The 15,753-nt window shown below is 34.1% G+C and overlaps 1 protein-coding gene across 4 annotated transcripts in view; it reads left to right on the top strand.

Moving 5' to 3' along the window:
• Positions 1-12,091, top strand: part of Stag2 (STAG2 cohesin complex component) — a 131,719-nt gene extending 119,628 nt beyond the window's left edge. For all 4 annotated transcript variants that reach the window (XM_074062583.1, XM_074062582.1, XM_074062584.1 and 1 more), the window contains one exon: positions 1,997-12,091. In XM_074062583.1, coding sequence (XP_073918684.1) covers positions 1,997-2,020 — 24 coding nt within the window. In that variant the 3' untranslated portion in view covers positions 2,021-12,091. The remainder of the gene's footprint in view (positions 1-1,996) is intronic.
• The last annotated feature ends 3,662 nt before the right edge of the window (positions 12,092-15,753 follow it).

Below are 15,753 nucleotides of genomic sequence, written 5' to 3'. Positions count from 1 at the left end.
AGTGAAATAACTTGAAGCACCTTACTATAGATACAGGTACTCTTAAGTATGTCTTTTGAAACATGATTTTCATATTATCTAAGTGGTAATATCAAAAACAGCATCATTTTGGGATCACATATGCATCAGATTCTAGGTTTGATTTTACATCTGGAAACAAAATTGGTCGATCCTATTGTAGTAATGTTCATTTTCTGCCAGCATTGACACAACATAAGTATATGTTTAAATATATATTAATGTTAACATCAGAAACATATATTTTATGTTAGCACAAAAAAGAAAGTGTCACAAATGTTTCTTCTCCTGTGTTGATTCTCTTGCTACAACTATCTGTAGCATAAAGTTGGTAAAGACGGGCTCTATTATATAACAGGGCTAATTTAATGTTCTAGTGGTAGAATGTACTTATAACCTAGTGTGTACAAGCAGCAAAGGGATTTCCAGGTGTTCAGGTGCTTTATAGTTAGGTACTTTTGTTTGGAAAGGACTTGAGTCATCTTAGTGCCCCACACTAAGAATTAGCTAATTAAAATTTATCCTTTAATTAATCATCACACCTTTCCTTACCCAGAATCATAGAGTGTTTTGTCTAGAAGGGTCTCTTAAGCATCATCCAGGCCTCTTTAGTGAAAACATTATAAACAGTTTTGCTACACTCTTGACTCTTAACCAGTAAAAGAGAACCCTGAAACTTCTTAGAGGAGAGGGGAAGATAACTGATGAGTAGTATAGTAGTTATGGCTGGTGGAGGTGTAAGAAATAAGAGTGCACAATTCCTCTTTGTTATTGTTACTGGGAGTTGCAAACACTTTACTTAATATGTATTATAAAAAGGTTGGAAGTAGTTACTTGTTTTCCTTGCCTGAAAACACACAATTCCTTTAGATTAAAACAATTCATATGTTTCTGAGATTTAACTTACAAGAACCCTTTGTGATCTCAACCTCAGCCTTTGACTTTGCTAGCAATTTTTTTTCTAGCTAATTATATACTCTAAAATATTACTGAATTGGCCAAATAAGTGCTAGAATTTTAACTGAAACATCTAACTTAGTATAGCTACTAAAATTACATGCCATACTGGTTTAATGAGGAAGGGGGAGTTATTTCATTCGTCATTTTGTTTTACTTTTAGTGACAAGCAATAGATTTTACTTAACATTCTTTTCCCAGTTAGGACGTGTAGAAGAATATCAATATAAGTCATTTTGCTCAGATTTCACCTAACTTGTTTGCTTAAAATTTATAGTTCAGTTCATTAACTCAGACCAAATTTTGTAAAGAGCTTCCCTGTTTGTTACATACTTTTATTATTCTTGGATTTTTTTTGTGTGTGTGTGCACATTCAACTACCTTTTTAAAAACTACACACTTCAGAGTACAAATGGCCAAGTTCTTAAGACATTCTTTTTTTTTTAATTCCTTTATTGTTGTGATGGCATTGTGGCATTTACGTAGGTTATTACAATGTATCAAATATACATAAATTCACCTCATCCGGTCACCTTCACCCCTCTCCCCAATTCCCGGAGTAGATTCAAAAGGTATCATTTTTGCATTTACTTACATATGTACACATTTCATTGTACCATATTCACCCTTTCCCCAACACCTCCCCCATCCCACTGGTGTCAGCCCTTCCTCTGATGGCAGGACTTCTTTTGCCTAAACAGTGAACCTTTGCCAGAAGTGTATGTGAGGAAACATGTTTATTTGTTTAATCAACAAATGTTGAATGCACTTGTATGTTCAGGGCTTTAGGTGTATATATAAATATAATTAACCCAAAGTTCCTACTTTTAGTTATATTTGTATGTTAATTACCATTTTTGAGTAGTTCTGATAGTATTTCATTATTTATTAGTGGTCATGTTAATTTTGGAATTGCATATCTAAGGAGAGGGGAAGTGTTTAAAGTGGTTTTACTAGCACTTTGTTTAATAAAATATTAAATGAATTATTATTTTAACAATTTTTTTCTCTCTCTCACTAGGTTCTTGGGGTGTCAATGTTTTAATCCAGTACACAATTAAATCTGTGGTGAAGTCATTTTCTAAGTGGAAGAGGAAATTTTAAAATAAAGTGTGGTAGATACAGTGAAATTCTGTACAGATTTTTCTCTAAGGAGAATATGACATGCTTATGCTTACCAAGATCAAGAGCATTGAGGGCAGTTTTGTTTGCCTGAAAAAAGTAAAGGACAAGTAAACAATTTGATGATAAGCTACAGTTTTTCTTAGAAAGTAAATATTTTATTTATGCGCTGTTAGTTGGCTTTTAAATCAATTATTTCATGCTTTTTTAAAAAATATAACAATCTGAAGAGGCATTTGGTACAGATAAGAATCCTCTCACATTTATTTACTGGTTGTACTAAATAATGATGGCCTCTGCTGGATTTCTGTTTACATCCAAGAAACAAAAGTTATGGATGAATTTATTCCCTGACCCCGAAATTGTAGGATAGAATTGTTTTTAGCATTCTAAATTTAAATGCTTAAAACATCAGTCAACAAAACTTTGTTTTAAATATTGTAATTGTGGAGAAAAGTTAAACTTATAAGCAGAACTTTTACAATTTTTTCATCTAAAATGTATTTTAAGATATTTTTAAAATCCAAGAGCTTCTCTATACTTTTCAGAACTATCCAGATGCAGTGAACTGCCAGAAGGTAACCATCTCAAACATGTTTATCCCATTATCGACCCTGAAAGTTTGCTTGTCCTTTAAGATAAAAATGTAATGTTGTGATATTCCTTCCAGTAGTGCCACTGTATTTTGTCTCCAAATAAAAGAAGCTTATTGTAGTATGTTTGCAGAAAAATTCTAAACAAAAATTATACAGCTTATTAGAGTGTGGGAATAGGGATCTAAATTTTAAATAAAATTATATATATATATAAATTGGTGCTGATTTTATAATTGCGCAGTTTGTTTAGTTTTTTCTTACTTTTAAATTCCAACTTAAAATTATGAGGTTTCAGAAATATATTGAAAGTTTAACAATGTTTAAAAATAGAAAAGCATGAGTGTTCATGCTTTAAAATGATTTTTAAATTTGTATTTTATATTGTTTTATCTATCTGTCTTTGCAAGCAGTCTTCAGGTTAAAGATACTTCTAACAGGTTACAGTACATTTCCTCTGTATGTAAATTAGATGGGATAATAGAATTCATAACCCATAATATTCTTTGAAAGCTAAGCTTTAAACTTCATTTTTTGTCCTTTCACAAATGAATTAGTTTAAAACAGAAAGTGGCTACTTGCCATTTTGACATCAACTCATTTTGCGAGGCTTAGGCAGCTAGACATCGTTTAAAACAAAATATTAACTTATATTACATGTGTATCTTTTGTCAGTCGTCTCTCAGTTCTTGAGGTATATTATTTTAATCATTCCATGCCTTAATATGCTTGCAATACAAGAATATCTTCAGATGGGTGAATACCAAAAGGCTTCCAGTTTTTAGAGTCAGAAATCAACAAGCATTGGGCTGTGGTAGCCAAAAACCATAGGTTAGCTTAAAGGTCATGATAAAATACAAATTCAATTATTTTATTAAGTCGTGGTTAATAACAAATGAAACCAGGCTTGTCTAACAGATTTTCCATCAACAAATATTGTTATGTGCAAAAGTATTGCATATGTTGTTTTACACACCACTGCATTTACTAGAACTGCTGAGAGGACTGTATATATGATTTTAAACCTAAGTTGATTTTTTTCTCACTCTTGAAAGGAGTACTTCTTTGTGAAAGCAGTTCTTACAGCTTTGTTTTCAACCAGCTAAAAATGTTTTATATATTACTCTAACCTGTTGTCCTCCACATTCTATTGTCCTAATTGTACTGTTTTCTGATTTGTATTTATGTCTTGAGACAGTAACTTTTTGAATAAAAATAAACCTACAGTATGTTGTATGTTTTATCTCTTGTAATCAAAGGGGAAGAGGGTGGCTGTATATGGTCTACAAATTATATCACATATTTTAATGTGCTTGAGTGGGAATATTTTTAGAAAACATCATGATTTTATATTTTAATAAATCATATATTTTTAATTGAGACTAAATCCCTAATTGGATTATTACTTTAAAATAGGAAAGTGTAACCATTCTTGCTTTAATTTTTTATCAGGAATGTGTTAAACATACTTTGAACATGTTTACATTGTTCATTCAGGATACATTGGATTATTTACTTTGTGCCAGGTATATGCTAGAGGTATTCCCCCTCATAGATCCAATGGAGAAAACAAAAGAAACTTGAAATAAGTGCTAGGGCAAGACATGGTGGTGCACATCTGTAATCCCAACAACGTGGGAGCCAGAGATCGTGAGGATTACGGTTCAAGGCCAGCCCAGGCAAAAACATTAAAAAGGTTCCAGGCATGGTGGTGTGTGCCTGTGATTCAAGCTATGTACGATACCATACTTAGTAGGATCACAGACCAGGCAAAAACAGGAGACACACTACCTGTAAAAAAACTAAACCAAAAAGTGCTGGAGGTATGGCTCAAATGAAAGGCCAGGAGTTCAAACCCCAGAAACACCAGAAAAAGAAAAAAAGGTGTTATAAAAAGGAAACTAGTACGGATTCCTGAGTTATGAGAACAAGAGAAAATCTCCCTTAGATAATGGGCTCATGGCATGGTGGTAAAAGCCAAAATCTTAAAAAAATTTTTAAAAATTTCTTATTGAAAACTGTCTTATGTGTTAACAGAATTTGCATTGTATTCTTCAAAAGAGATTCGTATTAGTGTACATTGCTCATTTGTAGGGCATGTTAGGAGTCATATGTTCAAAAGTGAACATACAAAATGATAGCTAATAACCAGCTACTGTTTAAAGTGGTTTACCTGTAACAATTCATTAAGCCTAATGAAAAGCCATGTTATCCACTTTCTCCTTTTTTAATGCATCAAAAGGAGTTGAGGAAAACAAAGCACAGCAAAGTTAAAATAACTTAGACAAATTATATGGGTAGTAAGTGATGGTGTTGATATCCAAGACCAGGCATACTGGCTGCATTGTGTCCTACAAACCATTGAAACGATTTGATGATAAGGATAGCACATGTAATTGCATAAAGATAAAAATGGTATATTATTCATTGTGCTGTGGAGCATCTTTAAGGAATCCTGCTGGCTTTAGATTTGAGTGGTGTGAACAAACATTGTCCTTAATATGCTACCCAGATGGCTTCTATAAAGAAGGTACAAATTAAATCAGCTTCAACAGTTACTCATTAATAGTTCTAAAGCTTGAGAGACCTGAGGAAAAGTAGGATAACTTAAGAGATACATCTTCATTATCATATGACAAAAGGAACTTGTATGGATTCGTGTGGATGGGTACTGGGTCAGATAGATTATTCTGGTAGCTGTTTTGCCTCAGCAAAAGAAACTGAGCCAGTGAAACCCAAGGCCTTTGGCTATGAGGAAACTAAATGATAAAGTTCCCAGTTAAATTTCAAGTTGACAGATCTTTTGGAGGAGGATAGTATTAGGGTTTGAACTCAGGGCCAGGCACTTTCTAGGTAGGGTCTCTCACTTCTACTCCAGAGCCAGCCTTGGGCCACAGTCCTTCCTCCTGTGAAGTTGGACCACAGGTGTGCATGATCATGCCTGGTCCAGTAAGTCTTTAACTGTGTGCCTGGTCTTGTACTAGCTGCTGGGCACCCAAAGACCAGCAAAACAGACTTTATTTTGAAGTTGGTTACAGTTTCTGAGGGTTGGGATAGGATGCAGATTCAACACTAAAAAAATGAACTAAGTACATTGTTTTTATATGGTGTCTTGAGAACAGGGGCACTAACGATGTGTTCAAAGACCTTTCCTATAATAGATTTGAGTTGAATTTTTCCCCAACATTTTCTTAAGAAAAATTTCACACATACAAGGTGAAAAAAATTTATAGTGAACATTTTACACTTGGTATTACTACATACCCGTCAATCTGTCTTAATGTATTTCAAGTTTCAGACATGGGAATGCTACCTCCTAAATACTTTAGCATGCATATCATTAAAGGTTTAGTATTAACAATTTTTCTTTTGATATATAATTGATAAGTGGAGTATATACAAATTATAAGTATATATTTGCTGTTGTGATAAATGCCTAAATCTGTTTAACCCAAATCCCTATCAATAACTTTGAACATTATGGTTAACCTAGCTAATTTATCCTCTCTAACCAATCTGTGATTCCATCCTTTCTACATGGACAACAGCTGTTAACATTTCTTTCGCTCATATATTAAACTTAGCTGTTTCTAGAACTTCATATATGTGGAATCATATAGCATTTTTTGGTAAAATCTTTAACTTAGAATGTTTTTGAGATTTATCTACATTGTTGTTTATGAACAGTTCATTCCTTTTACTACAGAGTAGTGTTCCATTGTAATGATAATACTATGATTTGTTTATCAAGTCAGTGTTTGGAGAACATTTGGGTTTCTACATTTTGGCTATTAGGAATAAAATAAATATGTTACGTTGCATCTTAAAAGCCAGGAGATGGGCCATGTAAAATGGGAATGGGGTGGCCAAGGCTGAGAACTTCAGGCAACAGAGGCAGCATAAATGATCATCTTAGATGTAAGAACTATGTAGTAATTGCTTAGGGGTGAGTGGGGTGACACTGGAAGAATACCTCACTTAAGCTTTAAAAATGAACTGATTCCTTCAATAACTTGTTTTTTTTCTCTCTTTAATATTTTTGAGACATAATAATTGTATTTATAGGGTACATACACATTATATAATAATACCTGCATATAATAAATGTGATGATCAAGGTAATTAGCATTTGCACTTCCTTAATCATTTCTTTCTGCGGGGAGCCTTAGGATGTCTCTGTAGCCTAAGTATTTTTATATGTAAGCTCTCAGAAATGGTAAAGATCTAAGGTAGTAACAGGGTGCCTTGAAGTAGGTTGTGATAGATCAATTAGTTTGATGTTTTAGTCACATTAGGCCTTACTCCACCATTGGGGAAAATAATACACTTTCAACAGTTTATCATTTGTGCAGTTATACAGATAATGAGTTGTACATACATAAGAATGAAATCATGTCATTTGCAGGAAAATGGACGGCACTGGAGATGATCGTGTTAAAATAAGTCAGACTCAGACAAATGCCACATTTTCTCTCATGTGAAAGATTTTTTTTTTAAAGTGAGGGCTGGGGATGTGGCTCAAGTGGTAGAACACCTACATTGCAAGAATGAAGCCCGTTACTGCGTAAACATCCCCAAAACAAAAAACATGAAAGTGGAAAAGGGGTTATTTGGGAAGAGGAAGGGTGTCAGTGGGAGGGACGAGGGGAGATAAAAGACGGTAGTGAGGGGATGAAATGATGAAAAGTACATTATATATAAGGTGTCATAATGAAACCCATCAAAATAAAAATTACTTGCTTTCGTTTTAAAGAAATGAATAGATAATGCCTCCCCCCTAAATGAACTGAAAATAGATTCCTCAGTTGAAGTTAGTTTGGGCTGATAATTTAGACAAAATGAAAAGCCAGCTACTACAAGTTTTATCATTTTTTAAAATGGGTTTTAAGGAAGGAAATTGCATACATCACGTATAACATGGTATTTTGAAATGTACACCCACTGTGGAATGGTGAAATCAAACTAAAGTGGATTACCTTACATACATACTTATTTTTTGTAGGGAGAACACTTAAAATCTAGTCTTGTTTTTCAGTAGTACAATACATTGTTATTAAAAGTTGTCACCATGTTGTACAATAGATCTCTTGAACTTATTCTATACATTAGTAATCTGAAACCTCTGACCCCACCCCTTCCAGCCTCTGTTAATCTCCATTCTTCTCTTTGCTTCTCAGAGTTTGTATTTTTTTAGAATACACATTTAAGTAACATTATGTAGTATTTTGTCCCATGCCTTGCTTATTTCACTTAACATAATGTCCTTCTGGTTCATGTCACAAATGTCAGGATTTTCTGTTTTCTGTATACTAGATACATAAATTCCCTAAATGGTATTGCTGGATCATAATGATAGTTTTATTTTCAATTTTTTGAGAACCTTCCATATTGTTTTCCATGATGGCTATAATACACTAATTTCCATCAATAGTTTGCAATGATTCCCTTTTCTCCAGAGCCTTACTGACACTTTTGTCATTTTGATAGTAGCCATCATATCTCCCTGAGGGTTTGATTTGCAGTTTCTTGATCAGTGATGTTGAATACCATTTCATATACCTGTTGGTCACTTGTATGTCATCTTTTGAGAAATGCCTATTCAGGTCCTTTGCCCAGTTTTTAGTATTTGTTTTTCTGCTATTTGGTTGTGTGAATTCCCTGTGTATTTGAGGTATTAACCCCTTATCAGATGTATAGTTTGAAAATATTTACTCCTATAGGTTATATGGTATAGTCCCAATTGTTTTCACTTGTTTCTTGAGCTCTTATGTCATATGCAAATAACCATTGCTCAGAAAAATGTCAGGGAGCTTTCCTCCTATTTTTTTTTCTATTAGTTTCATAGTTTTTGGTCTTCTATTTAAGTCCTAAATCCATTTTGAGCTGATTTTTATGTATAGTGTGAGATAAGGGTCCAGTTTCATTCTTCGGCATGTCAGTATCCAGTTTTTGACTGGATATTTCTTGACATTGTCCTGTCTCTGTTGTGTGATCTTGGCAACTAACAATAAGTGCATGGGTTTATTTTATTCTGCTTCATTGGTTTGTGTGTTTTTATGCCAGCATTTTCATTACTATAGCCTTGTAGTAGATTTTGAAGTCAAAGTAGTATGATGCCTTCAGCTTTAGTCTTTTTGCTCAAGATTGCTTTCACTGTTTATGTGGTATTATACAAATTTGTGAGTCAATATTTTTCTTTCTTACCTTTTTTTTTTGGTGGTACTGGAGTTTGAACTCAGGTCTTCACTCTTATCAGGCAGGTGCTGTACCACTTGAGCCACTCCCCCAGCCCTTTTTGTGTTGATTATTTTTAAGATAGGGTCTCGAGAACAGCCTGGGCTGTCATCAAACTGCAATCTTAATGATCTCTGCCTCCTGAGTAGCAAGGATTACAAGTGTGAGCCACCAGCACCTGGCTCATTTTTTCTATTTATGTGGAAAAATGTCACTGGTATTTTGATATAAAGTGTTAGTTGATCTGTAGATCACTTTGAGTAGTACAGACATTTTAATGATACTAATTCTTCCAGTCCATGGACTAGGATGACTGTTTATTTGGGTCTTCAATTTCTCTCATCAATAGTTTATAGTTTTCAGTGTACAAATGTTTCACCTCCTTGGCTAAATTTGTGCCTAAGTATTTTTGTATGAGCTATTATAAATGAAATTTTTTCTTGATTCTTTCTTAGGTAGTCTTGTTAGTGCATTAAAATGCTATTTTTCAATATTAGTTTTTGTATCTTTGGAACTTCACTGAATTTGTTTACTAGCTCCAACAAACTTTTGGTAGAACCATTAAATTTTTCTGTATATAAGGTCCTGCTATCTGTAAATAGTCATAATTTAACTTCTTCATTTCCAGTTTTTCTTTTTTGGCCTCATTGCTCTGCCTGGGACTTAGAGTATTATGTTCAATTGAAGTGGTGAGGGTGGGTATCCTTGTCTTGTTCCTAACTTTAGGAACAAGACACAATGCTATTATTTAATCTATAGACCTTATTCAAAATTTCAAATGTTCTAATAATAAAATAATGTCTTTTAGAGACATAACCCATCCTTGTTGATTTTATTTTTGTGTGTGTGAAATATCACTGAGAAGACTCTAAAAAGTAAAATTATACAGAAATATATATCCCAAGAATCCCCCCCATTCTTGCAATCCCTTTAGTTTCAGATTAATAATTCCTTTATTTCTTTCTACACAGTGAGCAAATTCATGTAATTTAACTATGTGTGTTTTTGTTTTGTTTAAGGTGTATTTTCTGCACAAATTCCCAGAAGTGGAATTGCCATTTCAAAGGGCAAAGTGCCTTTGTATTTCTGTTGCACATTGACAAATTCCCCTTTCTGTAAGGGTTGTACCAATTTATTTTCCTACCAGCATATTGTGTTTGATAGGAGTTCCTGTCTCTGAAGTCTCGCAGACTAAATGTGTTATCTTTTTGATTTTACTAACCTGGTAACGGAGCAGTAGTTTCAATTTGCATTTCTATCACTGTGAGGCTTAATATTTTTATATTAAGGGACAATTTAGGTCTTTTCTGTGAATTGTCCACACTTTACTTACTTTCTCTATCAGGTTGTTGGTATTTTCTTGACTTCAAGAATTCTTTAGATACTGACCATTGACCTTTATCTGAGATACAGGTTGTAAATGTTTTCTCCCAGTTTGTCATTTGTCTTTGACTTTTTGCTTATGCTATTTTATTTTGCCCTGCAAAAGTTTAAAAGAACTTCCATGTGGCCAAATATATCAAATTTTTTTGGTGGAAATAGGGTTTGAGCTTGGGGCTTCACACTTACAAAGCAGGGACCCACAAAGCAAGTGCTCTACTGCTTGAGCCACACTGCTAGTCCATTTTGATCTAATTTTTTTTACAATTTTTTTCCTTTTTATTTTATTTATTTTTATTTTTTCTTTTATTCATATGTGCATACAATGTTTGGGTCATTTCTCCCCCCTTCCCCCCGCCTCCTCCCTTACCCCCTCATCCCCTCCCTCTCCTCCCCATCCCCTCTCTATGATCTAATTATTTTGGAGATGGAGTCTTGTGAACTATTTGCCTGGGCTGACCTAATACCGTGATCCTCCCAAGTAGCTTAAGATTACAGGCATGAGCCACTGGCAACTTGCTTGTATCAGTAGTTTTTACTGTCTGGATTTTGAGTTATAATTACAAAACATTTTATTGCACCACAGTCATACAGAAATGCGCCCAGGCTTTCTTCTCGAACTTAGATGGTTTAATGCCTTGATTCAGATATCTATTCCATTTGAAATTTATCCTTGTGTATGGTTTAGGGTATAAATATAACTGTATCTGTTTCCAAATGACTATCCAGCACTACTTATTAAAAGATCATCTTTGCGCATACGTTAATTTTCCTATGCACTTGATGTGTATTTCCAGACTTGTCTCATTGTCTCTTCATGTAGGCAGTACTGCACTGTTTTATTTATAAATCCTTTATAGTTTTAACATCCCACACATTTTCCTTTCCAAGCCATTGCTGCATGTTTATTTTTTCATATAAGTACTGATGATGTTGAGTCATTTGATTGAAGAACAGTGGATATCTTCCATGTATTTAAGGCTTCTTTGTGTCTTCTAGGAGTAGTTTTCTCACAAAGGTTTTACATACTTCCTTTTATCTTTATTATTGCTGTTTGAATGTGGTTTTGTCTACTATATCTTCTCTAACAGGTTATTTGTATATGAAAGCTATTGATTTCTGTGTCTTAATTTTATATCCTGCCACCTTACTGAATAAAATGGTGTTGAAATAACTAGATAATCATATGAAAAACTTAAGGTCAACCCTTACCTTATGCTTTGCTCAAAAATCATGTTAGAGTGGATTTAGATCTAAATACGAAAATAAAAGTGATAAAAAAAACTTTAAGAAGAAAGCAGAATATAATTTGGAAATAGAGAAAGATTTCTTGAGACACATAACTATCAAACCAACTGATAAGCTAAACATCTAAATTTAAATTTTCTGCTTTTGAAATGACACCATTAAGAAAATACATTGGTAAGCTATAGACTGGGAGGAAATGTTCACAAAACGTATCAGAAAGGACTGGTATCTGGGATAAACAAAGAACTAACAACTGAGCGAGATAAATGTCCAATAAAAATGACCAAGAGATTTGAACACAAATTTCACAATAGAAGACAGATAAAGGGATGATAAACAACATAAACATCTTTAACAGTATGTGTCATGAGTGGAGTGGAAATCAATAGTGACATACTTCTACACATGTACCAGAATAGCTAAAATCAAACAGACAACACAAAATATCAATTGATGAGGTTTTAGAACAAGTGAAATTATATTTTGTTTTGGAAAAGCTCTAGCAAGTTTTTCATTAAGCTAAGCATACTCATATGATCCAGGCAATTCCAGCAATTGTCCAAGTGAAATGAAAACATATGCACAAAATGACTTATGTAAGAATGTTATAGTGACTTTATCAAAAAATGACCCTGAACTGGAAATAACCCAAGTTCTGTCAGAGAAATGTGTAAGCAGGTAAAGTTATGTAATAGAATATGATTTAGCAACACAAAAGGACGACCCATTCAAAAACCTACTTCATGTAATAAGCTAGATACAGAAGAGCACATACTTCATTTCATTTATGTGAAGTTGTAACACAGCAAAACTATTCTATGGTGGAAAAGCTTCATAATAGTACTTGGCTGTGGTGTGTAGAGGCCAGGATTGACTCTACACATAGAGACAGAAGGGTACTTTCTAAATTTTGACATGTGTAACCCAAGTCCTTATACTTAATATCTGTGCACATGGTATTTTAGCTAATAAAAACCATAAAATTTAAATTCCAGGGTTGGGGATGTAGCACAATGGTAGAGTTCCTACCTAGTGTGCCTGAGGCCCTGAGTTCCATTTCCAGCACTGCAATAAAAATAAAAAATAATCACTAGTTAATATGTACACTGAAAGAAAATATGTAGGAGGGAGAGGAAAGAAGGAAAAAGAAAAAATTGTTCTAAGCTAGAAGGATTTTATCTATGCAAACAGACCTACCTATCTCTGATGCTGGTAGCAAATAGACTGAGGTGACCATACATAGGCAGCATATGGTGGTTTTGAAATGTCACTTCATCGTTTTTAAAATATGTATTTGTAGTTGGAGCTTAAATAACAACAAAAGCAAGAACAAGATTCTTTACAAAGAAAATCCTGCCATTTGTGACTACGTGGATAGAAGAAAGAGGTGAAGTGATATAACCAGTAACAGAACAATAAATATGTGAGATGTGGAATCTAAAAAAGTCAAACACAATAACAGTAGAAGGGTGTTGGGAGGGATTAGGGAAATGAGATTTTGGTCAAATGATATAAACTTTCAGTTATAAAAGTGTTGGGGATCAAATGTACAGCATGATGACTATAGTCAATAATGTATATTTGAGAGCTTGGGATGTAGCTCAGTAGTAGAACACTTGCTTAACACATGGCAAGGCTTTGGGTTCCATTCCCAGTATTGGAAAATTTGCTAATAGATCTTCAGTGTTCTCACTTTTAAAAAATGCTACTTTATGGGACTAGAGGTGTGGCTTAAGCATTAGAGCACCTGCCTAGCAAGAACAAAGCCCTGAGTTCAAACCCCAGTACCACCAAAAAAATGCTATGCATGAGATGATGGATATGTTAATTAGGTTGTGGCAATCGTTTCACAATATATGCATATCAAAACCTTATATTGTACCCCCTAAAGTGTATACAATTTTATTAGTTATTCCTCATAAAGCTGGAGAGGGGAATAAAACAGGAACACTACTGCTGGTTTATTCACTTCCTCAATGGTGAACTCAAACTAGTCAACCCAATCTGAAATAGGATTGCCTCATTAAATGATAGTGTGGCTGCATTCAGAAAGAGGCTTAAATTTTGTGACTTCTCATGGAATGGCAAAACTGGAGGAAATCTCAGAATTTCCAATCCGATCTATGTTTAATACAGAAGAAGTATGCCCAGGGACTGCAAAGTAGATAAAAATAAATGAATTTCATAGGCAGTTTAAATCTCTAGGTTTGATAGAAAATATTGGTGAAGAACCTCTGAAATTTCTAGGAGCCCATTTTTAAAATGTGGTTAAAAGTAAAAGGAATGTTTCTTAGTAGCTTACAGTTATACTCCTCTTCCTTGAAGGCAGTTATTGAAATGAAAGAGGATACACGGTCCTCTTGTTCAACTGACTTCTGGTTTGCTTTCTGTCAAAATTCAAGGACGCATTTCTGTTCAGCCATGTCCTGTAGATCAGGCTAAATGGCCACTGATGTTTATATCCCACTTGGTTAAAAACAAAGATAACACAATATTAAAAATGAGCAAGTGATCAGAAAATGGTGAAGAATCAAAGTCAGAAATGAGGCCCTGTATATCTGCTAGAAGTACCCATGAATTTGTTTCTGAGCTTTCTAGAACACTGTGTGTGAAAAGTAATTATTTGCAGACTTCACAGTGTCTCTAAGAATAGAAAACAAGGAATTTTGCAAATTAAGCCCACCTGTTATGGGTTGTCATAAACAGCATCTTGGCAATGGAAGGAAAGACCCTGAGAGTAAAACATCACATTTCTAGTATATAATGATATCGCACTGTATCTGCTATTGGAACAATGCCAAAGTGTAATTCATTAAAAGCAATTCCATAGTAGTACTTCAACAGCCAAAAAGTGGAAACACATTGTCCAACTGATCGAATGAATGAATATTCAAGGGGGTATATCGATTCAATGGAATATTATTTATCAATTTAAAAAGAAATGAAGTACTATTTCATATTATAATATGGATGAACCTTGAAAAATATCGTATTTAATGAAGGAATCCAGTCACAAAAAATATGAGTGTGTGTGTTTTTGTGTGTATGATTCCACTTACATGAAATGTCCATTATGGACAAATCTGCACAGACAGGAAAGAGATCAGTAGTTTCCAGGAGATAAAGGTGGTGAAGGGAAAGCGGCTATGACTGTGAATGAGTATGGGTTTTTGTGGGGGAGGTTGATGAAAATGTTCCTAAGAAAAACTGGGTCATGATTGCACAAAACTGTGAATACATACACTAGACATTGAATTATACATCTTAAATAGATGAGTTACATGTTTTCTTGACTATATCTCAATTAAAAAAAACATTCCCCACAGACTAGGACAAAACTTCTGCAAAAGACATATTTGATAAAGAACTGTTATCCAAAATATACAAGAGCTCTTAAAAAAAACAAACAAACTCAGCAATGAGAAAGCAACCCAATTTTTAGAAATAGGCCAAAGCTGGATGCCAGTAGCTCATGCCTGTAATCTTAGCTACTCAAGAGGCAGAGATCAGGAGGGTCACAGTTTGAAGCCAACCCAGGCAAATAGTTGGCGGCACCTACTACAAAAATACTCATCACAAAAAAGGGCTGGCCAAGTGGCTCAAGGTTAAGGGCCTGAGTTCAAGCCCCAGTACCACAGAAAAAAAAAAAAAGCCAAAGACCTTAACAGACAACCAACCAAAAAAGATAAACAGATGGCAAAAGAAGCACATGAAAAGTAGTCACTGGGAAAATGCAAATTGAAACAAGATATAACTAAATGTGTACTAGAAGGGCAAAAATCCAGAATACCAACACCAAATGCTGGTGAAGATGTAGTGCAACAGGAAATTTCATTGTTAGTGGAAATGAAAAATGCTAAACTTTGGAATATATTCCAGCATACTTTTCTTACTATATGATCTAGAAGTTGTGCTCCTTGGTTTTTATCCAAAGCAGATAAAAATTTTGTTCACACAAAACCTGCCCATGTATGTTTATAGCAACATTATTCATAATTACCAAAACTTGGAAGCAACCAAAAAGTCTTTCTGTAAATGAAAGGATAAATAAGCTGTGGTATATCCAGACAATGGAATGTTAGTGCTGAGAAGAAATAAATTACAGGCCTACAAGATCACAGATTAGAAGCAAGCAGCAATTTCCAGCTTTTCCACAGCTTGGAATCAAAGCAGCCAGAGAAACTTTTCTGCATGTTGGATG

This window comes from Castor canadensis, chromosome X, assembly GCF_047511655.1.
Source record: "Castor canadensis chromosome X, mCasCan1.hap1v2, whole genome shotgun sequence".
Taxonomy (NCBI): domain Eukaryota; kingdom Metazoa; phylum Chordata; class Mammalia; order Rodentia; family Castoridae; genus Castor; species Castor canadensis.
Note: the sequence above shows the minus strand (reverse complement) of the source record. Positions and strands in the feature narration are given on the sequence as shown.